Genomic DNA, 24,070 nt, shown 5'->3' with positions numbered 1-24,070 from the left:
AATGTCAAAATGATATTTTAATTGTCAAAGTGAAATTTTCACTATCCCACCTGAAATTAAAAAATGTCAAAATGATATGATAAAATATCAAAATTGATATTTTAATTGTTGGACGACTTTTGTCACTGAAAAATGTTATTTTGATAGCTGTTATTATCAAATTTTTTTTTCGGTGTAGTAGTAGCAATATGGAACTTGCAGAGTTGCTACAAAGCTCAAAAGTAGAGCTGTAGCAAACCGTATGTATTCGTTACTTAAATGCGGGTATTCACTTCAGTAACGAGTAACGAAACGTTACTGCCCAAATAATTTCGTTACTCGTATGTTTCGTTACTATAGTACTGAACAAGTAACGAAACATGCGAAACATACGAAACGTGCGAAACATACGAAAAATACGGAACATACGAGTAACGACGATACTCCAATTCCAATACCAATTTGGAAATGCGAAACGAAAACAAAATGGTACACTGCATTTGTCGTGTGCGCATTATTTCGCATCTCGTATCGGTTCGGTATCATTATTTATGTATTTTACGATTTTGTTGTTCTGTTTTTGTGTATGTTTATCAAAAGGGGTAAATAAGAATTCTGTTTCTTTCTCTTTCGTACCTTTTTTTTATGGACATGTGGGTGTGGAGTGAATTATGTGAAAGTGTGTTTGAGTGTAGTGTAGATACATTCCAATAGTGTAGATACATTCCAATTAGAATACCAATTTGGATAGGTATACGAAATGTGAAACAAAAACAAAATGGTACACACTGCATCTGTTGGGGCGTAGCCGTACTTGTATTCTGTTTTCTCCTTTTTTCCTTTTGTAATTAATAAAAAGAATTTTTCTTTTCCTTTGTTTGATTTGTTTAATTTATTTTATTCTTCAGTTTGATTCAAACAAATAATTACAATTTTGGTTTTATTCATGGTTTAAAGTTTTTGTTTTTTTTTTTTTTGATTTCAAGTAGGTACTACTTTCTTGCTTGTGTGTGGTGAGGTGGTGTCTGACATGAGTGACGACAACTTTGAATGAGAATATGGAATGAATGTGATTGAATGAAATGATTGAATGGTTTTTTATTTTAGGTTGGCTGCAATGACAATTTTTAAGTTTGGACCGGGAGGAAACGAAACATGGGCGTATTCGTATATTCTTATTTGAATCTTGAATTGTTTGGTTTCTTAATTATGTAAGTTATGATTCTATTTAACTATATCTGGTAAAAACTTTATTCAGCCCCGGCACATTCATATCTTAAAAAAAAAATTACTTTTAGGTACATCGAAAATCTGATATTGAAAGCAGATTCTTGAAAACTTTACTCTTTGCTAAGCTAGTTGAGCTAGAGAATATTTGTATACCATTTTAAAAAAGATTTCTTGTCATTCAAAATCTTGCATTATTAAATTTTCAATGTCGTTTTTACTTTTAATATATATTAAAAAAAAAACAACCAAAATAATAAGTTCTTAACGTAAATCGTGAGACATAACAAAAATACCAAATGTAGGAAATATACGAAATATACGAAACATACGAAATATACGAAATATACGAAGGATACGAAGCATACGAAACATACGAAACATGCGAAACATACGAAATATACCTAAAGTAACGAAAGTAACGAAAGTAACGAGTAACGATATCGTTGATGCGGGTACTAAAACCAAAAGTAACGTATACATGCGGGTACTCATTTTGTCGTTACTTTTACAGCCCTACTCAAAAGTGAGCTGAGCTCAGCTCACAGCTCAGCTCAAATTTTGAGCTAGCTGACTTTTGAGCTATGTACCATAGCTCAGCTCATTTGAGCTGAGCTGAAAGTCAGCTGAGCTGATGGTTGAGCTGAGCTGTTGGGTGAGCTAAAGTAAAGTGAGCTGAGCTGAGCTGTGATGGGTGAGAGGATACATTGATTTTTATTTGGAAAGTATAATGAAATATGAAGATATTTTAAACTTTTATAAAACACCATAGCTCAAGATGTTTGGTTCTAGTTATTAATGGAATTATTTTAACACATGGATATTTTTATAAATAAAACAGATAATTTTTCGTGATCTTTCTCTTGGTTTTTTTAACCCTAGAAAGATAATCATAATATACGTCTCAGAGACGTATGATTCTAAAAAAGATTTTTGGTCTTATGTTAACACTTTTTGTCATATTTATTTAACTCATTACTTAGATTATTTTAAAGAAGTGATATAATAAATGAAATCAATTTAACAAAAACCCAGAAATTTGAATTGAATTAGATAAAACAGTTCTTTACACGCCATACGTCTTACAGACGTAGATTATCTTTCTAGGGTTAATAGTAAATATATTTCTATTTTTTTAGTAAAATATTTCTTTTTTAATCATAAAAAAAATCAGGTATAATCCGGTTTTACGACTTTTTTCAAAATTCCGAGAAAATCGCGTTTGAAAGTTGGGGTAAATTTTTTTTTCGAAAAATCCCCGAATCTTTGAACGCTCCTGGAAGCTAAACCGCTTGAGAGCAATTTTTCGGAGTGGTGCCAAATGATAGCTTGTCTCATGGGCCTACGCTTTGAACATTATCAGATTTTTAAAAAATCGCCTTCCATGTTAAACCGCCACATCATGCCTTTTTTTTCAGAATCGGGCTTAACTTTTTTTTTACCTTTAAGTTCTCCTGGTTTGAGAACGTGTACCTACAGGGATGGAATTTGTACCCAAATGTAGGTTAGAGTCCCCGCTACCTTTTGGCATCAAAAAAATTTTTTTCATTTTTTTCAAAATTCCGAGGTATAGGCGTTGGAAGGCTTTGATCTAGAGACAGGGGATTGGTGCCATATGAAAGCTTATATTCTCAGCTACCCGAAAGTGGTATAATCCGGTTTTTCGATTTTTTTCAAAATTCCGAGAAAATCGTGTTTGAAAGTTGGGGTAAATTTTTTTTTTCGAAAAATCCCCGAATCTTTGAACGCTCCTGGAAGCTAAGCCGCTTGAGAGCAATTTTTGGGAGTGATGCCAAATGATAGCTAGTGTCATGGGCCTACGCTTTGCACATTGTCAGATTTTTAAAAAATCGCTTTGCATGTTAAACCGCCACATCATGCCTATTTTTTCAGAATCGGGCTTAACTTTTTTTTTACCTTTAAGTTCTCCTGGTTTGAGAACGCGTGTACCTACAGGGATGGAAGTTGTACCCAAATGTAGGTTAGAGTCCCCGCTACCTTTTGGCATCAACAAAAATTTTTTTCTTTTTTTTTCAAAATTCCGAGATATAGGTGTTGGAAGTTGGGGCGCTCACTTTCAGCTCAGCTCACTTTCAGCTCAGCTCAAATGAGCTAAGCTATGGTACCTAGCTCAAATTTGAGCTGAGCTGTGAGCTGAGCTGAAATGTTAGCTTTTTGCAACCCTGGCAACTTGCCACACGCAACTCTCCACATACAACTTGCCACATGCAACTTGCCACATGCAACTTGCCACATACAACTTGCCACATCCAACTTGCCACATGAAACATGTAACTTGCTACGTGTTGTGTGTTTTATGTTTGCCGTACTGTGGCTTACTGCATTTTTAAATACTAAAGTACTGCGTACTCTAAAGGTGAAACGACAGCCCTGCTACCCAGGGTGATTGCGTCATAATCCCTTTGACATTCTTGTCAAAAAGTAAATTTTCATACCCACCCTCCCATAAGAAGTATAACTTCAAAAAACTTATTCTTTAAAAATGTCTACACGTACACTTCTAAAACTTTAAATAAATAGCAACAATTAATTATGTAAACTATTTTTTTTTTTTTTATTCCGCCACAAAAATTTCCGCCAAAGTAAGGGATGTCGATATCTAATAATTCTGTTGAGATGTACTTGAAATTCAATTTGAAGGTCGTAATTTTATGCTCAATATAATGAAAAACCACTATATCAAGTAGCCCGTGTAAAATTTTTGTTATCCACTATTTTGGATAGAGGAGGTTCACTGTATATCGATCGTCTACTGAAATTTGAAATTTTGAGTTAAAATGTGTTGCGAAGGTGTTCTTCTCTGTCCACTTGTGTTCCAAAAATGGCTTCAAGTTCCATATAATAAGAATTTATTCAAATGAAAGAGTTGATATAAAAACTTGATTTTGACTTTTATGACAGGAGTTCCATATTTTGTCACTATTATTTTTATATTCTCATTGTTTTAAGGAAATTGTTAATAAAACTTTGAATAATATTTCTAACTCACTCTATCTCACGAGTATATTTTATTATTTTAAACAATAATTTACACTCATATAAATTTGGCACAATTCTTTCGCACTTAAAATTATTTTTTCATATTTCACATTCATCCTCCAGCACTTTTAATATTTCTGTCTGTTATATTTTTGATCTTCTTTCTTCCTCAAAATTGGCTGAGAACTCACAACATTTTGCACAAGTTCTTGGTCTTGAACATCAATCGTCCTTGGGAGGTCTGGCCATCCTTGTGAGGTTGTAGCTAAATTTAAAACGAGACAAATTTCTTGATTAATAAAACATCACACACACATCAAATCAACGAGTGATCTTACAAGCCTGTTGTCGGTAACCATTGTGATCGGCATTATAAAAAACAGTCGTGTATCTTCCATCATCCAAACGATAGGCATAGTAACCGGTAACAACTAAGCTCGGAGTGTTATTGCGATTCAAAAAGTATCCACGTTCGTAGCGTGTGTTGCCATCACTCAGCTCATATCTGGAAAACAAAGAACAACACACACAAAAGTTGCAGAGTGCGATCCAATTTACACACTTTTCCATCTGATTATCTCACCTGAACTCGTAACTGCCGTCAGGATTCCTATGATTGAATTGCTCAATTATCCTCGGTTGATTGCGGTAATCTTGTCGATCAGGATCTGTCTGATGGATTGCAGCGGGTCTATAAGGGTTAATTGTGGGTTTCGTCGTCGGCAATGTTGAATGCTTTGAGATTGAACGTGCCGTAACACTTAGTGCCATTTGCATCACGCAGAGTAAAATAATACAAATCCTTTTATCCATTCTTATAAAAATATAAAAAAAAACAATTTTGAACACGTTATTGCCGGTTGAGGTTGCCGATGGTATTGTACAAGTTCTTTGTACCGTGCGATGGTTTTTATATGAATTCTCGACTTACTCTTGAGCTCTTTGAGAGCCTCTGAAAGGTTGCGCACGCGTATATTTGCGAATTTTCTGTTGACCAAACCCGCACTTGACTTGGTTTGGTTGTTGTTGTTTTTTTTTTCTTCTTTTTTTATGATATGGAAGGGCGGAGGAATGTATCTGTTGAATGATAAATGGATGGATGGATGCGAGTTTGGGTTTTGGGAACTGAGCGCCAGCACTCTATTGTTGACCTCTGATGGAGAAGATACAACTCATCATAGTACTTAAATCAATTTGAGTGATGATTGAGTGAGTTAAGAACTTAATCGTCTTCCACTTTTAGTTGATTATATAGTTTTTTTTTTTTTCGTGGATGTTGTTCGGTAGGACAATTAAGTTTATATGCGGGTTGGGCTAGTGAATAATATCTTTTTTTAATTTTAAATTTTATATTCGCTTTATTAATTTTTATTACTTTTACGTTTTGTGGGTAAATAAACCTTATAGCTCAAAAATATAAAGAAATGTTTTCCATTTTGGGAACACAAAAATGGTGGGCATGGGCAATGACTTGGATTCGGTATACTGAAAAAGACAACATTTAAAAATAAATGTTCTGTTTCGAATGACTGTGTGGAATCTAAGTCATTACTATTTTTTTTTTTTTTTTTTTTTTTTTTGAAATGCAATAATTACATACAATTTATTTTTAAATAAATGTTCATAGGTATGTTTCATCGTTACTTCTAAAATACCTACTTAACGTAGTTTCACTAATGAAGTTTCATTGGATGCGTTTGCTTGATCGCAGATTATAGGGTATTAGAAGCTGCATAGCAAAGCAGATTATAAGAAGTGAAAATTTGAAGTATGTGTCCGTTTATCTTAAAGTTAATACTAAGCGTAATTTTGTTTGTACTCTCTGAAGGAATTATTGAATTCGATATGGAAAATAGGAATTTTTCGTTTGTAAGATTTATCGTTCGGAACCTTACTTACATATATTTTTTTTAAGAGCCAATTTTTCAATAATAAAATTTTGGATTAATAAAAATTAATAAAATTTCTTTGGGTATTTTGTTTTTGAATAGTTACATACTTATGTATAAGCATTATTACAATTTTTACAGCTTCAATTACAAATTGATTTTAAAATCTTAATTTCCTTGGAATAAAAATCCATCAGACATAAACTAATGATCGTGCTTTTTCTGGAAAATTGAATGACAACTAAGAAAGGCTCTTAAAAAGTACGGCTTTTTTGCCAGAATAATTGCTGCCCATATGAACATTTTATGATTCATGCTCATAGAAATGTTTTGATGATTTTATTTCCAAATGCCCAATGGAGCATATAAATTCATTATAAAGTCTAATTATTATGATTTCATATTATTGGCCGACTTTTAAAATACTGATGAATCAGTGGCAAAATTCTATTATAGATATTGCATACAAACTTATAAGTCATCACAAATTAAACTAGAAAAAAAAAACAGAATTTGTAGTAGTCAAATTATGTGAGCTATTTTAGGTTAGGGACAATAAATAGGATAGGGACAATAATAATAAGATTTAGAAAAAAAAAAAATTAAAACATGTTAGAGCTGTTTAAAAAAATATTTTTTTTCTAATGCAAACATTTTTCAGCATTATTAAAAAAAAGTTCGTAGGTATGCTATGTAGGTATGTTAAGAAAAATTCTAATAAACACTTAAAAACGAAATTTCAAAAAAAAATCATCTTCCTATCGGGTTTCGAAAATTGATTTTAAAAAATGTGTTGTTTTGGCAATTAATAAAATTTAAATATTTCGTTTTCGTGGAAATCATCAGTAAGATAGGTATGTATAAAACAAATGTTTTTTGTTTTAGTTTTTTTTTTTTTGTTTTGATATTTTTATAATGTTGGGGTTATAATTTGCAATGGATTGGGTCAAAATACTGCATGGGCCATAATACTGTCCTTAAAATAATGCAAGTCAAAAAGCTGGGTATGCCACAACCGCAAATCCAAAATCTGAGTAGGTATGAAAGAATTTTTTGCTAATTTATTGTTAATTTGTTACTCCAATCTCGAATTTGTTGCTCCTGCCCTTACCCTTAGAATTTGTGGTGTACACAGCTTCACGTCGGATCTAAAATGCTGTAAGTATTCTAGAATTCTGAAGTTTAAAATTTGCTATTTAAAGTGCTGTACATAAATAGTTTTTAAAGTTTTGATTGTATATAATTATGTCACTCGTAGAAAAAACTTTTTTTAAAGTTTGGTGCCATAACAATTTTACTATTCATTTAATCAATTGCAGCTGCGAAATTACTAAGGCTTTGACGAAATAAAATTAATAATTCTAACATAATGTCTTCTTCTTTTTATGATCTTTTCAATAATTTTTTTTTTTTTATAATTTATCTTGTTAATTTTTTATGTTCATAGATTTGGACATCAATTCCAAGCGGCATTACATCTGAATTGTATTTGATTTTAAATGAGACAAGATTATTATTATATTCTACTAAATTATGTTTCTTCATTGAGAATAGAAATTAATAAAATAAATCAATGTATTCATGTGATGACGCATAGTTAAATTTCCTTCGAAAAAAAAAATTCTATAGTATGAAAAAAGTAAGTATACACCAGAGTGTACTACAATGTTTTGCGCTTTTGTATGAATTACAAGTAGGAAAGTTAAGATAATAATGAATATACTCGATTTTACATCATTCATCGAATTATATAATACGAATTGAGTACAAGAAAATATCAAGTCATGAAAAGGGAGAGGAGAGAAATATCTTTGTAATTTCAAACATAAAAAAAAGGTATCTTTATGAATAACAGTTTATGGGCTAAGAAAAAAAAATTCAAGGATACAAAGCAAACATTTTCTTTGGCCTCTTTTCCATTCCATTCCAATGTTCCTAAATTTTCATTTAACTCTTAACTCTTCATTTTAACCAAACCATAAATACGCACATCATAATTTAAAGCTCATCCAAATACGCACAATAACTCGAAGAGAAACGCTTTGATTACTAACCACGATATACAGCATTTTGCCCTTTGGCGGCATCAACATATTTAAAGACTTGCTCTTGGTTTATTTACTCATTCCATTACTTTGATCATGACAAAAATTGACGAACCTGTCAGCGAAATAAAAAGTGAATGTATGTTAGCAACATGTTACAGATAAGGCAGATTTTTATTACTGCCGCTGTTTCATATCGGAACAGTGTGCCAATTTTTGGCGCTATGAACCCTCATAAAATACAAAAGCCAAAAAGAACACAGCACTCATAAACAGGTAGAGTTGTAGGTACCTGCCCCTTTTTTTGTTTGCCATCCAGAAGGAGATTTCGGTAACCTGTCAGAACGATGTGTTACATCGGTATTTTATTTGCAATTTATGTGGGGTATTTTTGGTAAAATAAATTGCAATGAACATGATTGGGGACATATACTTTACCTACCTGACGCTTGGGAGTCTTTTCTGTTTTGGCCAACAACAGGCGCGCAGGTGAACGTATGTCATCGTCCGTCGTTTGTAGTCGACGGTTGCTTTTTAATGACAAAGAACTTGCGGCAGAGCAATTTGTAAAGTAGGGTGACTGGTCGTTAAGATTTGTTGGTACTCTTTTATTTTTAAGGGGGAAATAAAATGTATGTTATAGTGTCTAAGGGATTGCCAATCAAAAGGCTATATTTAGGTGACATCTTTGAGTTTTTTCTTTAATTTTTTTTGGAAAATGCGGAAATGTGAATCACCCGCCCTGTCAGATGGCATCGTTTTGGAATTTTAAGATATCAACCTTCCTGAGCTGTTAGCGGATTGACAGATGAGATAAGCCGATGAATTTACAATTGAATTTGTTTGGTTTTCGGTTTTGATTACTAGCAAGAGTTAAGCTGTTAAAAGGCATTTAAGGTGATTTTTTTGTAAATTCAAATTAAATTGGTTGTAAAATGTAATGTTTAATAAAAATAATGAGACCGTGAGAACAAAGTTGCACACCTGATTTATATAGGATTTTAAAAAATACAATTACATTTTTATCACCTCGAGAATAGTTCGGGAAACATTGGAACACATTCGGGACACGTTCGGGACATATTCGGGATAAGTTCGGGACACATTCGGGGAACACTTACGGGACAAGTTCGGGACATTGTCGAGACACATTCCATCAACGTGTCCCGACTATTTGCAGTTAATTACACGGAGTTTCAAAAATGAGGTTTTAAAATATACGCGGGCGGAGACCTATCACGTTTTGTAACGTGAAACGGTATTTAAAAAGTCCCTAACATCCCCAAAATCTGGAGTTAGGGGCAAAAAACGGTTTTTTTTTACTTTCGCCCATTGAAAAAATTAAGCTTCGTCAAATGTTTACTCATTTTCGATTTTTTATAGTTTCTGATACCTTTTCAACATGAGAAAATTGAAAAATAAAAACAAAAAATATTTTGAAAAAAGAAAAATCTGATAAAATAATTTTTCAATTTTCTCAAAAACTAGAAGACATAGAAACATATAGTGTTCACTGTTTGATAAGGAATCAATTGAGGCAGTTTTCTGTGTGAGTAATTTTTTTTTATTAAAATTCACAGTCTGGACAAAGATAGTATAAAATGAGTTTTAAAAATTTTTGTTTCGCTTATTTTTAACTTTGAAATCGATTATTTCAAAAACTATTGGTTATAATATATTAATTTAAAAATTAAAATTAAATGTACAATTTTGCCTTTTGGAAATGGTATCATTCATTACTGTAAGTGTTGCCGTTGTTTTTTAATAATTATTAGAAAACTGCCCCTCCCACCTAAACGGGGGAGATAGACTCCCCTCCCAAAGAAAAAAAAGTTTGCATTGAACTCCTCTACAAAAACCCGTTATCAAATCCTGGAGCCCAAATTATCTTAACTACGTGCCAAAACAACATTTTAGTTCTATACCTAAAAGTTCGAATTTCGGTATCTGGGTTGAAATCGTAAATTTTTTTTTTCTAAACCAATTTTGAACTGATTTTCATAAAAAATACTTCGTTTGATTTGGAAATAAATATTATTTTAGAATATATTTTTAAAACAGCATGTTGTTGTGAAAATACAGGGTGTCCCACAGTCACCGCCCCAAACGAAAACCATGGATTCCTGAGGTCATTTTAAGTCGAAAAACTTAAGAGGTAATTTTCTCGTTTTCGTCCCGTTTTCGAGTTACCACGGTTTTTATGATTTTTGTTCTCTTTTCCCTTATCTAGCTTTATCTTTGCCAAACTAAGTTTGATTTGAAAAATTTTTTTTACAACCAATCAAGAATTTATTACAGTTTTAGTTTGTCTCAAAACTTTTTTTTCTGCGGACAACCGTTTCTCCACAATTTTGCATCAAACACAATTTTCTTCGTTTTTTAAGTTGTTTTTTACACTTTCATATCATTTAAGTCAAAAAAACACGTTAATGAGTATTAATTTTTTGTGCTTTTTATTAAAGTCCAGTTTATTTTTATAAAAAAAATAAGTTTTATTTCATAAAAAAGGCTACTGAAATTAATTAAAAAAAAAATAACCAAACTGAGTGAATTAAAAAAAAAATAATTTTTAAATACAAAATTTATTTAAATGAATTAAAACTTTTTCTGAGCTTTATTTATTTGTTCTTTTCTTAACCACAATAGCTCAGAAAAAGTTTTAATTCATTTAAATTAATTTTTTATTTAAAAATTATTTTTTTTTTAATTCACTCATTTTGTTTATTTTTTTTTAATTACTTTCAGTAGCCTTTTTTATGAAATAAAACTTATTTTTTTTATAAAAATAAACTGGACTTTAATAAAAAGCACAAAAAATTAATACTCATTAACGTGTTTTTTTGACTTAAATGATATGAAAGTGTAAAAAACAACTTAAAAAACGAAGAAAATTGTGATTGATGCAAAATTGTGGAGAAACGGTTGTCCGCAGAGAAAAAAGTTTTGAGACAAACTAAAACTGTAATAAATTCTTGATTGGTTGTAAAAAAAATTTTTCAAATCAAACGTAGTTTGGCAAAGATAAAGCCAGATAAGGGAAAAGAGAACAAAAATCATAAAAACCGTGGTAACTCGAAAACGGGACGAAAACGAGAAAATTACCTCTTAAGTTTTTCGACTTAAAATGACCTCAGGAATCCATGGTTTTCGTTTGGGGCGGTGACTGTGGGACACCCTGTATATACCTACTTTAATTAAATGACGAAAAAAATGGAATTTTTGAACTTTGACAGCTTATAAATTCCAGGTGGCTTAACCGAGTTACATGTTTTATACATTGTTGAAAAGGTATATTTATCTCCTATCAGAAACTGTAAAAAAAATTGAAAATGGGTAAAAATTTGACGAAGCTAGTATTTTTTCAATGGGTGAAGGTCAAAAAAACCATTTTTTGCCCTTAACTCCAGATTTTGGGGGTGTTAGGGACTTTTTAAATACCGTTTCGTAATCAGTGCGACAAGCTCTACAAAATTTGATAGGTCCCCGCCCGCGTATATTTTGAGTGTTTCCCAGTGTTATTATAAATAATGTCAAAACTCCTGCAACAGAAATGTTCTCAATTTTTTATAAAATTTACTTTTTATGTTTTTTCATTTTTATTTTAACATATTTTAACCCACAACATGTAAAGGCTTAATAAATCTGAGACCATTAAAGCTTTAAGACCAAATTAATGCGTTCCAGTATCTTGCATTTAATTACATTTGCTCTTATGCTAATGAGCCGGCGTATCACAAATTGATTCGTCACTAACAAATTGTTACTGACCCTGAGTATTATGTCATCAAAAAGATTTTTACAGTTTTTTTTATATTCTCCAATTTTGTCTGACTTGCCCGCGTCATTCACGAAAATTTTACATTTTTGTTGAAAACCAAAAATATAAAAACACACACAAAATGGACAATAAAAAACAATAAAAAAAAATATGAACCATATACAAAAAATGAGTAAGAATAATTTCACTACACAACTCATTTTTTGTCTTATTCGAGATTTTAAACTTTTATCTTTTAAATGACATCTTATTTTGGCCAAAAAAAAAAAAAATAAAAAACATTTCATTTAGACTGACACAGATTTGTATTTTGTGCAAACTCGCAAAGCAATTTTACGTTTTCAAGTGTGACATCAATCTCGGAGTAAATTCATTGTTCTTTTGGTTTTTATGTGAGATGTGGCCGTAAAGGAGGGAAGAACAAATAAATTTTGGCATTTTGTTGTGTGTTCTGGATTAAGGAATTTCATATAGGTGACTACGAGCTGATCTGATCTGAGATTAGTCAAGAAAAAAAAAAAAAGAGTTTATACAAACTCTCGTACATAAGTTAATTGCAAACTTCAATAAACCGGTATAAAAGCTTGAAGCATAAGCTCAGAAGTTATCATTAGCATTTGAAGTTCACATCAGTTGAAATGTATCTCAGAAATAATATTTTCATTGTTCTTTTGGCCTTTTTTGTTGGTCTTACCGTGATTGAAGGGGTTCAAGTTTTCACTGGAATTCAAAGCACCAAGCCATCATGGATACAAGGCAGTAAAAATCCCCATCTTCAACCTCAGTATCCAACTCAACCGATACCAGAATATCCATCGGAATATCCATCAGAATACACGCCATACTACCCACCTCAATACACACCGCCATATCCAACACAGGGTAGACCTCAGAATCCACCGCAACAGAAACCAACATTTACAACCCCGACTAAGCCTCAACAATCAACGCCTTCACAGCCACCGCCACCGCCGCCAATTCAACATCAACATCCAGTCCATCATCATAATCAAATATTAAATCCGTCCATAAAACCAACCCCGTCGTCAGCGTCGTATCCGATCCCAGCTTTGGAACAGTACAACCATAGATTTCCCGATGGCAGTTACGAATTTAGGTATGAAAATTTACTCTCTCATCTCAGCAAAGCTTTCCTTTCATGGAATAATACATTTTTTTTGTCAGATATGAACTTCCCGACGAAACCGTTCGCTATGAAAGAGGTTATTTCATCCAATTCCATCACAAGAAAAGCATAGTCGTGAGAGGATATTACTCTTATAGGCTTCCTGGAGCAGGCTATTTGACTGTGTTTTACACAGCCGATCAATATGGATATCGACAAGATTCATGTAAAAACGATTGTTGCTTAAAGGTTTTCGAAATTGTTCATAATAATTATTTTTAATTTTCATTTTTTAGATGGAATAACACCACAACGACCTCAATTGCCACGTTCTTTGGGTGAGAGGAGAATATTAGATGGTGAAGAGTCATTAAAAAGCGAATCGAGTATCAATGATAACAAATTATAATAATTTATAAATTTTTTTTTTGTAAGCAACGATTTTCGAAAAAATAAATTATTTAAATTATCATATTTAAAGGTGTTTGTATTTTTGAATGAACTAAAAGAATTATCCTATCACACGTTGATGATATAAGCAAACGGTCTTAGTTATTCATTCAAAGGGTTTTTTTTTCCAAATTTTCACTCGTATGCTGTTCTAACATATAAGAGAACAGCATAAGAGCAAAATTTCGGAATAAACCCTACGAAATGCCTAGTTATAACGATTTTCCGAAAGTTGGCCGGAAACTGGAGACGGCCGGAAATAGGCAACTCTACCCTAACCTATTTCCCATGCATCGATCGTCATGACAAATGGCATTTATTAATGAGAATTAGACCAAAAATGGTCCATGAAAAACTGTTCCTTTCACAAAAATTGCAAGTTCATGACTATTTTTTGATAAAATTATCGACATGCAAAACAAAGAGTTTCATAAAAATTCAGTGACCCGTTTGAGAAAAACAGGTTTTTCAAATTTTTAAACTTTCCTATCAGTTTGTATTTATTTAATTTTTTTCTTATTTTTAGAGTAAAATTGTTTGAATTGTTTAAAATTAAGTTATTAATGAAGTAAACGTGTCTTTGGCAGATACCGTTAATAACGGTTAAAAAATAGGAATTTTGTAAGTTCAACGTTTCCAACGTTGCGTTAGTTGCCACGCAAGACCAACATTTTTTTGATAATAACAGCTATCAAATTAATATTTTTCAGTGAATAAAAGTCGTCCAACAATATTAAAATATCAATTTTGATATTTTATCATATCATTTTGACATTTTTTTAATTTCAGGTGGGATAGTGAAAATTTCACTTTTACAATTAAAATATCATTTTGACATTTTTTAAGTTTAAGTGGATAGTGAAAATTTCACTTTGACAGTTAAAATATCAATGTTGACTAGATTTTAATTTATTATAATGAAACCTATTTCTTTCATTTTTATTATTTTAAGAATTTTCTTTCTTAAACATTACATTACAAAATAATGGTGATATTATTTTTTCTATTATAAGTGATATAATTGTTTTGTTATTTTCTCCCAAACTATGTGAAGTAAAATCTTAGTGCCGATCAAATTTTCTCAGTAAATCATACATTTTACTTCGAAAAAACACAAAGCGAATTTAAATTAGTACACATTAAGAATTTTTTATTTAATATTATTCAATAATTTGGAATGAGAAATTGATATGAAAAAATGATAATAAAATATCAAAACAAAATTCCAAAATGCGACATTTGAATAGGATTGGGGTCAAAATTCTGCCGGGGTCAAAATTCTTTTGTCAAAATTCTGCTTTCAAAATTCTGCTTTACAAAATTCTGCTTTTCAAAATTCTGTTTTCAAAATTCTGTTTTTCAAAATTCTGCTTTTCAAAATTCTGTTTTTCAAAATTCTGCAAAAAATTAAAAAAGTGTTTGGAAAATGTTAAAAAGCGCGCGCTTTTTAACATTTTTCAAACCCTTTTTTAATTTTTTGCAAAATTCTGTAAAATCATCTTCTTGAAAAATGTTCTGCTTATGTGATTACTTACCTACATAGTTTGTCATTCTTTGAATGCATATTAATTTTTGTTTTATAAATGAAAAAAATTGAAAATATTAAGAAAAGATTTTTAATACTATACCTAAACATTTTTAATTTATCAAATAAAGATGGATATTCAAAAATTTGAATAAGGAAATGAATATTTTGTATCAAACATCATCGGTTCCAATAAGTTATAGATTTTATTTGAAAGAAAGTCTGTCTATGCACTTAAAAAAATATTTGCGACACTTAAACAAAAAAATTTAGGAAAGTACCAATGTTGAATTACATTAATGAGGTGTATTTTTCTTTAGTCAGCGTATATGCTATAAAAAAAAAAAAACAGAATTGGCAGAAATTTTTTTTTTAAGTATAATACTGGCAGAATTTTGAAAAGCAGAATTTTAAAAAGCAGAATAGAAAAAAAGCAGAATTTTGAAAAACAGAATTTTCGTTAAAAAAGCAGAATTTTGAAGCCAGAATTTTGACCCGATCCCATTTAAATATTATCCTGATAATAAAAATATTGTTTTAACATTTTAAATATCATAAAACACATTTTATAGAGCATTTTTGGCTGATATTTAAAAAATGTTAATTTGATATTTAAAAAATGTTAAATTGATATTTGTTTTTTTTTTTTTTGCAATGTACGATTATTTTTAACAAAGACACGGATATTTAATTTTTTTTTTACTAAAGTCGATAGAAATTATTCATGAATAACTTAAACCAAATTTTAATATAAACTCAATAGGTTCTTTTTCGAAAATATAATTTTCCAAACAAAAAAAAAATTTTTTGAAAAAATTTCAAAAAATATATTTTTGAAAATTTCGCATTCTGTATCATCGTAATGTCCTGCCTGATTCTCAATCCCAAAAAGAAAGTGTACTCACGAAATATTCGAAAAACCAACTTAAGGTCAGAATTTCTTAAATCCTTACGAACAAACCAAAACAGTAATAGAATTTGAATTACCATTGTTAATTGTACTGAAAAAAAATCACACACACACACAATGAGGTGTTCAGAATAATAATGGGTCAAGTTTACTTCCCTATAGGTTGGAAGTTTTAAGGTTTTAAATATTAAAGGTATCGTTTTATATCAAATTGAACGAAAGAAAGAAATTCTGGAGATATAGAGCTATTGATTTATGAAACATTTATTTCAAAAGATCCTTTAGTTCCTGAGAAAAAGCTTTTCAAAGTTGACCCATTATAATGAGGCATTCAGACTTATAACTATTAGTCTGAACGCTTCATAATGTTGTTACTTTTGAAAAAAGTTTGAATACATTACTTATACACTGAGGGAAAAAAACAACTTAAAATCAACGAAAACCACGTTGATTCAACTATTTTTCGGAATGATTTTGCGTTGAAGACGAAAATTTTAAAATCAAAGTAGAACATCGTTAGTTTAAAGTGGTTTATAGTTATAAGACATCTTCAAATTAAAGTTGTTTCAACTTTAAAAAAAAAGCATAAATTAATAAAAAAAAAAAAAGAAAAAATGGACAGCCGCTGCACATATGTAGGGGTATTTGCCAATTTTACGCGGACAAAATTATTTTTCCGTTTTATCTTCATCAACAAGGTAAAAGCTTGTATTTAGTACTGGAATAAAGTGTTTTAAGTGTTGATTTCAATGAAAACATTTTTCTTCCTAAACCACTTTTTGATCAAACAAAAAAGTGTCAAGAATGGATCCCAAAGGTTTGTTAAAGCGCTTATAAATGGAGTTCTATTAATGGTATCGCCAAGATAAATTTCATAAAATTTAGGAAAAATCATAAGGATTCAGGTTCTGTAACTCAAGAAGTTGAATCTTTAAAAGAACTTAAAATATGGATGCTGAATACAAGGTAACCATTTTTCAAAACCTAAAATCTTTAAGAAGGGCAAATGTGTCGAAGTTGCACTTAGTTGCACATGTTTTTGACAGATTCAATTAGATAAGAGTTTAACCTTTAGAAAACATTAAATTTTATCACACAATAATGTGAAATTGTATAACTTATCTCCTTACCAACACAGAAATTTAGTTTTTTTTACGATTAATTTATATTAAGATTCAACATATCACTTTTTATTTATAAAGTAATACAACATTTAGATACAACATCTAGTAGACAGTTTAGTATCTCCTTATCGATATTCCATAAAAACTTTTGTCTACATCCACTTAAAAAAAAAGTACTTGCTTAAGCACAGTCGCTAAATTACCAAAAAAAATTTAATTTTATCTTTGGGTTGAAAACTTTAAACTCTAGACCGCTGCTGTTAGTCACCTGAAGGGATAATCAATTTTAAAACTATAAGAAAATGCTAAGCAAGTTATCTACTTTTAGTAGGATGTTGATTTTTTACGTTTAGATCAGTTTAAAATTTCGTGTTTTGTCCGCCGAAATTGACTAAATACCCCTATGTCTGGGGACCGAACCTACAACTCTTGATTAAGTAGGCGAATGCTTTACCAACGTGCTATCTCACTGTTGGAAATGAGAGTGATAAAATGCAACAAAAGCTGAGGTCCGACAAAAATAAAAAAAATTCTTACGTTGTTTCAATTTTATTTTAAAGAAGTTTCATGTTAATTTGTTCAACGTTAAATCAACTTTGAACATTTTACATTTTAAGTTGCGTTTTTTCTCTCAGTGTAACTAAATATGCTCCCTTTCTTAGGTTTTTACACTAGCAAATGGTTTTTACACTTTCAATGGTTTTTACACTTGAAAAATATATTTTGAGGTTTTTAAGGTTAAACAAAACAAATCCGCTTAAGCTTGTGACTGAAAATGAGATGACGAAAAAAAAGGTGGTTTAGCCTATGGGCAAATAATACCACAGTGAAAAATCCACGATTTTTACACAAAAAAAAAAAAAAAAAAAAAACAAAAAACAAAAAAATTATTATTTTTTGTGGTTGGCCACTAAATCATAACATGAGTTATTCCTACTATTTGCAAGAACCCACTCGGAAATGCACCTGGTGATTTATGATCCAAAGATTACCCGGCATCTTCAAGGCGTTTTCTATCGATAAACGATGCAAATCAAACCAAAGAATCCTTCAAATTTTTGCTGATGTAGAAGATAGACTTGACCGATCCTTCTGCGATGGCCTGCCTTTAGCAGTATTTTTCCAATGCCTCACTAAAAAGGTATATGTGAGTTGAATTATAAAATAATAATCTTTATCACGCTATCACGGTTATTCCATTACCCAGGTTAGTTCCTTTTTAAACATCAATTTCGTCAAAATTTCTTAAATAACTACTTGGTGAATAGGTGGAATATTTTATTCGTTTTACCAAATAAGAAAAAATCATCTGAATTTGAAGGCATTTCATATAGTTACGTTAAAGTTGATGGTGTTGATAGGTATAATGGATTGCAGAGGTCAATATATGACAGTCCTGGCTGGAAAATATACAGGATTGCAGCAGAGACTGAAAGACAAAACCCCAAAGCAGAGTTTATAACCTTCTTCAATCACTTTTTGAACTTGATTTATTTAAATGATTTTCTGTTGAGCCAAATTCAACTAATTTATTCAGTGACTTTAAATGTTAACTACTATACAATAGAGTGGGCCGAAAAACACTTTTTTTCGAATTTCAAATCGTAATAGCGCGGAAAAGTTGCGAATGGTGGGTGATGACTAATAAGGGTTTAAAAAATAATCAAAATCAGTTCATATCTTCCGGTCGCGCATCGGCTCTGAAGTATGAAAAAATTTTTAAAAAATGGTATTTTTACAAAAAAAAATTTACCACCCTAACATATTATTTTTTGAACATTATAGCTTTAAAAAACTCTCATGTGAGCTAAATATTAAGCAGAAAAAAAAATTGGCTCAAATTGATTAAGGACTTCGGTGGCACATGTGTTTCAAAATTTGTCAAAAATGGCAAAAATCATATTTTTGCGATATTTTTTTTCCTTTTTATAAACTATTTTTAAAATTATTATTTTTACCAAATAAGAATTAAAAATGAAGTTGACACAATCAGTGAAAGCCGTGAAGTCGCTGAATATATAAAAATCTTTCGGTCAAGTACGCTTTGGCTATTTATTATTCTCTTTGCCGCACAGTGGTGCCTTTGGTGCTTTTTTGGCTTCAAAAATCATTTTCACGGCCATTTCTTGATGAAAAGTCATGAAATTTAGAACACTGAAATATATAAGTATAAGATATACGAAAAAGCTACCAACTTTTTTTTTACTCAAAATGGTGGTCCCAAAATGGCGATCAGAATAAGCATTTATAGAATCTTCTTTTGCGAAACTGTTTATAAGCTAAAAATTTAGCTAATTGATGAAAAACAGATGTTCGACTTTTGAATTAGGTACAACTGTTCATATTTAATGAAAAAAAATTCAAACATTGTTGAAACAAAGTTCAAAAAGAGTCAAAATAGTAAACCGCACTTTCGACCTTTTTTTGTGCTATTTTTTGATTTTTTGTTTATAAAGCTCAATTTTTGATATCTTCCTTCTTTATTTTCATAAAAAATTGACTATTTTGGCTTTATATAATTCCCAACTATGTTTAAAAGTAGATATTAAGAAAGAAAAAAAATGAAAAGATAAAAAAACTGTGCTAACTTCAAAAGGAAACAAAAAACAGCACAAAAAAAAGGTCGAAAGTGCGGTTTACTATTTTGACTCTTTTTGAACTTTGTTTCAACAATGTTTGAATTTTTTTTCATTAAATATGAACAGTTGTACCTAATTCAAAAGTCGAACATCTGTTTTTCATCAATTAGCTAAATTTTTAGCTTATAAACAGTTTCGCAAAAGAAGATTCTATAAATGCTTATTCTGATCGCCATTTTGGGACCACCATTTTGAGTAAAAAAAAAGTTGGTAGCTTTTTCGTATATCTTATACTTATATATTTCAGTGTTCTAAATTTCATGACTTTTCATCAAGAAATGGCCGTGAAAATGATTTTTGAAGCCAAAAAAGCACCAAAGGCACCACTGTGCGGCAAAGAGAATAATAAATAGCCAAAGCGTACTTGACCGAAAGATTTTTATATATTCAGCGACTTCACGGCTTTCACTGATTGTGTCAACTTCATTTTTAATTCTTATTTGGTAAAAATAATAATTTTAAAAATAGTTTATAAAAAGGAAAAAAAATATCGCAAAAATATGATTTTTGCCATTTTTGACAAATTTTGAAACACATGTGCCACCGAAGTCCTTAATCAATTTGAGCCAATTTTTTTTTCTGCTTAATATTTAGCTCACATGAGAGTTTTTTAAAGCTATAATGTTCAAAAAATAATATGTTAGGGTGGTAAATTTTTTTTTGTAAAAATACCATTTTTTAAAAATTTTTTCATACTTCAGAGCCGATGCGCGACCGGAAGATATGAACTGATTTTGATTATTTTTTAAACCCTTATTAGTCATCACCATTCGCAACTTTTCCGCGCTATTACGATTTGAAATTCGAAAAAAAGTGTTTTTCGGCCCACTCTACTATACAAGTTATGTTTTTCCTTAGAGAGGTTCAGTGCTGAAATGCAGAGCAAAGGAACAGTTACAAAATTTGGTGACAAAGTTTGAGTTTCTTACCTCGGTCAAACTCTATGAAAGCAGTTCAGTTCGAGTAAGATTTTGGTAATGAAGAATTTATTATCTGAATTTTTTTTTTTCCTTTGTGAACTAAATTTAGGGGCTGCAAATGCTTAAAAAGAAACAGGGGGAAATTCCTCTGGATTTTTTTTTGCATTATTTTTTTGTTTGCCTTGTAAATTCATTTATCAACCGTAGAAACTGTTTTCAGTGGTTTTAGCCTTAAATGAAGCCTCAAAAGTCTCTAGATAGTCCCGATTTTGTTTTACATATAATATAACTAGCTGACCCGGCGGACTTCGTTCCGCCATTTCTTGTATTTATTTCTAATTTTCAAATGAGAAAGAGAATCAAAACTTGAAAAGTTCATAAAATGAGTTTAAAAATGTTAACTTTTGAACTTTTAGCAAAAGTGGCCTATGCAAAATACTTAGGCATGCGCATAACTAAAACCTATATTTTCTATTAGTTTGAGATTTTTTGCAGGCTTTTAAAAATTCAAAAAAAAATTAAAAAAAAACTACTCAAAAATATTCCTAAATTAGTTGTTTTTCAAAAACTCATATTTCAAAATGAAGTGCCTATGAAAAAAATCCGTGTGAGACACCTAATTTTTTTTAAAGTATCGTTCCAATGGTGTAACTCTTATTTGTGTAAAAAAATTTTCCTACCTGTAACAAGACTTTTGTCGAAGGTCTACCACATGTTTTCACTGCAAAATACCCTTCACAACTTAATTTTTAATTTTTTTAGAATTTTTTCAATTCGTTTTTCAACCTAAAAATAAGTTTATCTGTCATTTAAAAAAAAATTCAACTCTCTTCACCTTACCGTTGAGAAAATAGCCTCTTTTTTCAATATCGTGTTACCCCTTTTTACCTTATAAAATCATTAAGTTTTTAGCCTTAAGCCTTCTACTGTTATTCCCCTTTGATTCAAAAAAAAAAAAAAAAAAAAATAAGGAAAATAAGTCAGCCGGTGTTGCCGGTTTATATACCTATAAGATAGCAAGATACCCGACCGATTCGCAGGGCGTTAAAAAACTGTTTTTTTTTTTTTAATTTTTTTGTATATGTATGTATTTTATTGATTATTTTTTACTCTAATGCTTTTTTATAAACTATATTTTTGGTTTTTCCTTGGTTGGTCGAATAAATGAATAAGGCTGATGGCTTACCAACACGTGAACAACCAACATAAAGTTGACCATGGGAGAAAACTGGATGTTCCAAATGTATACCACAGATTTCAAGGGTTTGACCTTGAGATTTATTTACGGTCATACCAAAAGCAACACGAACCGGCAACTGCAAACGCTTAAATTCAAAAGACAAATCAGATGGAATCATTGGTATTCGTGGTATTAAAACATGTTCGCCCTTAAATTTACCAGTTAAAATTGTTGCTTCTATAAGATTATTCATTTACCCCTATTTACCCTATAAAATCTTAAATTTTTTTTTGCCTTAAACCTTCTCCTCTTATGCCTCTTTGATTTAAAAAAAAATTAAGAAAATAAGTCAGTCGGTGTGGCCGGTTAGCGAACGTACACAAAACCAAACTTATATAATAGATATATTTAACTGGAAAAAATTTTCTTTTTTGATTATAAATAATTTTCTGGACCCGGGCATTGCACGGCGCAAACTCGAGGCGTCAACTTTAAAGATCTGTAGAGCCGCCATTTTGTTTTTTTTTTTACTTAAAAAAAAATTGTATCAATATTTCATAATGTCAATAATATTTTATATTTTTCCAAATTTCAATAAATGCTTTCGGTTTTCTAAAAAAAATTATTGAAAAAGCTGTCGTCCCGAAGGATTTCCCCCCTTAAACATAGAAATTACTATGAGGATTTTTCTCACTTATCACCAACATTTCAGCTACAAACAAATTGAATCGTTTATTTCAGAAACAGCATAAGTCCATGAGCACTTACTTTTCAGGAGCAACAAAAAACTGTTTTTTATGTTAAAACTCCACAACACTTCAAATTTAGAGTATGCCGAGTTATAATCTAGCTAAAGACGCATTTAAAAAACCTTAAAAATATAAACTTTTTTTCAAGTCTTAGCGGGTTTTTAAAACTTCAAAGTCGATGGACTTATGTCGTTTCTGTTCAAAACGAATTTTTGTTGGTAAAACTTTTGTTTTCATCTAGCTATAGCTTTTAAACCCTGCTTATGATTTTAATGAATAAAATAGCAGTAGACAGAGTAAATATTTACCTCTTCATTGAAATATAATTTTAAAGCTTGAGTGTCATGATGGCTGCCAAAATAATTTAAAACTGGTAAAATGTCATATATTCAACATTTAAAAAAGTTGCCACCGCGAGAAATCTGGCTATAACTTTTAAACCCTGAGTTCAACTTTAATGAATTAAATAAATGTAGATAGAGTAATTATTTCTTACCTTTTTATAGATGTATAACAAAAGGGTGTGCGTGTAAAGATTGCTGCCAAAATAATATAAAACTGGTAAAATGTCATGTATTTACTAGTCAAAAATGTTGTCACCAGGTGAAATCTTTCCATATATTTTGAACCCTTTCCTATCAATTTTCGTATTTTGGGGGGTCTGACATACTTAATTTTTTTCCAGAAGATGAATAAATATATATAAATGAGAAAATTCAAACAAAAAAAATTTTGGGAAAAATGGACTTATGCTGTTTCTGAAATAAACGATTCAATTGCAATGAAGACATGGAAGGAAGAAAAAAATATCTTTGATCATTCGGTTATTTACTTATGTTTTTCCTTAAAAAAAAATTCAACAAAATACATTCATCATAACCAGGGATAGGATGTTGTGGAATTTGCCTTTTTTTCTTGCTTAATCGTACGACATTATAGATTAAAAACAAACACGTTTCACGTCCCCCTCGTGCCAAATATATGTATTTTATTTTGCCTTTTTTTTGCCTTTTCTTTCGTTATTGCCTTTTTTTGCCTTTTCTCTTGTTATTGCCTTTTTTTGTCTTTTCCTATGTTTTTTTTTTATCTTTAAAGCGTCTTAAAGGTAATTCCTACACACAAAACACTCAAAAATACAAACAAAAAGCTAACTAAATTAAATTACCCCACACAAACAAAATTCGAATGAAAAGATCTACCTATGCAACTTGATTGTCTGCTATTGCTACCATTTATTGTCTTCTACGTTCTATTGCGCGGCCGAAAACCGACACGTATCAGAGTTTAAAAGCTAACTTACTGAATTTACAATACTCGATTTGAAGAAGTTCTCCAGATTTTGGACATAATCAAGAGAGATTTGGAAGCTGCGAAAGGGGCAGTCGCAAAAGATGTTTTTGAGAAATACAGATCAATTTTTTTTGGCAAATAAGGGACTCGAAAGAGTTGAACAAATAAATTGCGTAATACATTGGAACACAAATCCAGGGTTCGAACTACGGCATACGTACGTTAACGTATTGACGCTT

At 30.6% G+C, this 24,070-nt stretch overlaps 2 protein-coding genes across 3 annotated transcripts; one reads left to right on the top strand and one right to left on the bottom strand.

Annotated features, from left to right (window-relative positions):
* Positions 1-4,204: 4,204 nt before the first annotated feature.
* On the bottom strand, positions 4,205-5,510 carry LOC129912119 (endocuticle structural glycoprotein SgAbd-1). Of its 2 annotated transcripts, XM_055990241.1 has the most exons (4): positions 5,138-5,510; positions 4,790-5,020; positions 4,545-4,711; positions 4,205-4,471 (listed from the first exon to the last, which is right to left on the bottom strand). In XM_055990241.1, exons 2-4 carry the CDS (start codon positions 5,017-5,019, stop codon positions 4,335-4,337), a joined length of 534 nt encoding a protein of 177 aa, XP_055846216.1. In that variant the 5' UTR covers position 5,020; positions 5,138-5,510; the 3' UTR covers positions 4,205-4,334. The 2 variants fall into 2 exon arrangements, with proteins under 2 accessions (XP_055846216.1, XP_055846217.1); XM_055990242.1 differs by having other exon boundaries at positions 4,790-5,510.
* A 6,994-nt stretch (positions 5,511-12,504) lies between these two features.
* Positions 12,505-13,453, top strand: LOC129909592 (spore coat protein SP85-like). Its single transcript, XM_055986665.1, has 3 exons — positions 12,505-13,035; positions 13,104-13,270; positions 13,341-13,453. Exons 1-3 carry the CDS (start codon positions 12,557-12,559, stop codon positions 13,451-13,453), a joined length of 759 nt encoding a protein of 252 aa, XP_055842640.1. The 5' UTR covers positions 12,505-12,556.
* The last annotated feature ends 10,617 nt before the right edge of the window (positions 13,454-24,070 follow it).

The sequence above is a fragment of the Episyrphus balteatus genome, chromosome 2 (genome assembly GCF_945859705.1).
Source record: "Episyrphus balteatus chromosome 2, idEpiBalt1.1, whole genome shotgun sequence".
NCBI classification, from domain to species: domain Eukaryota; kingdom Metazoa; phylum Arthropoda; class Insecta; order Diptera; family Syrphidae; genus Episyrphus; species Episyrphus balteatus.
Note: the sequence above shows the minus strand (reverse complement) of the source record. Positions and strands in the feature narration are given on the sequence as shown.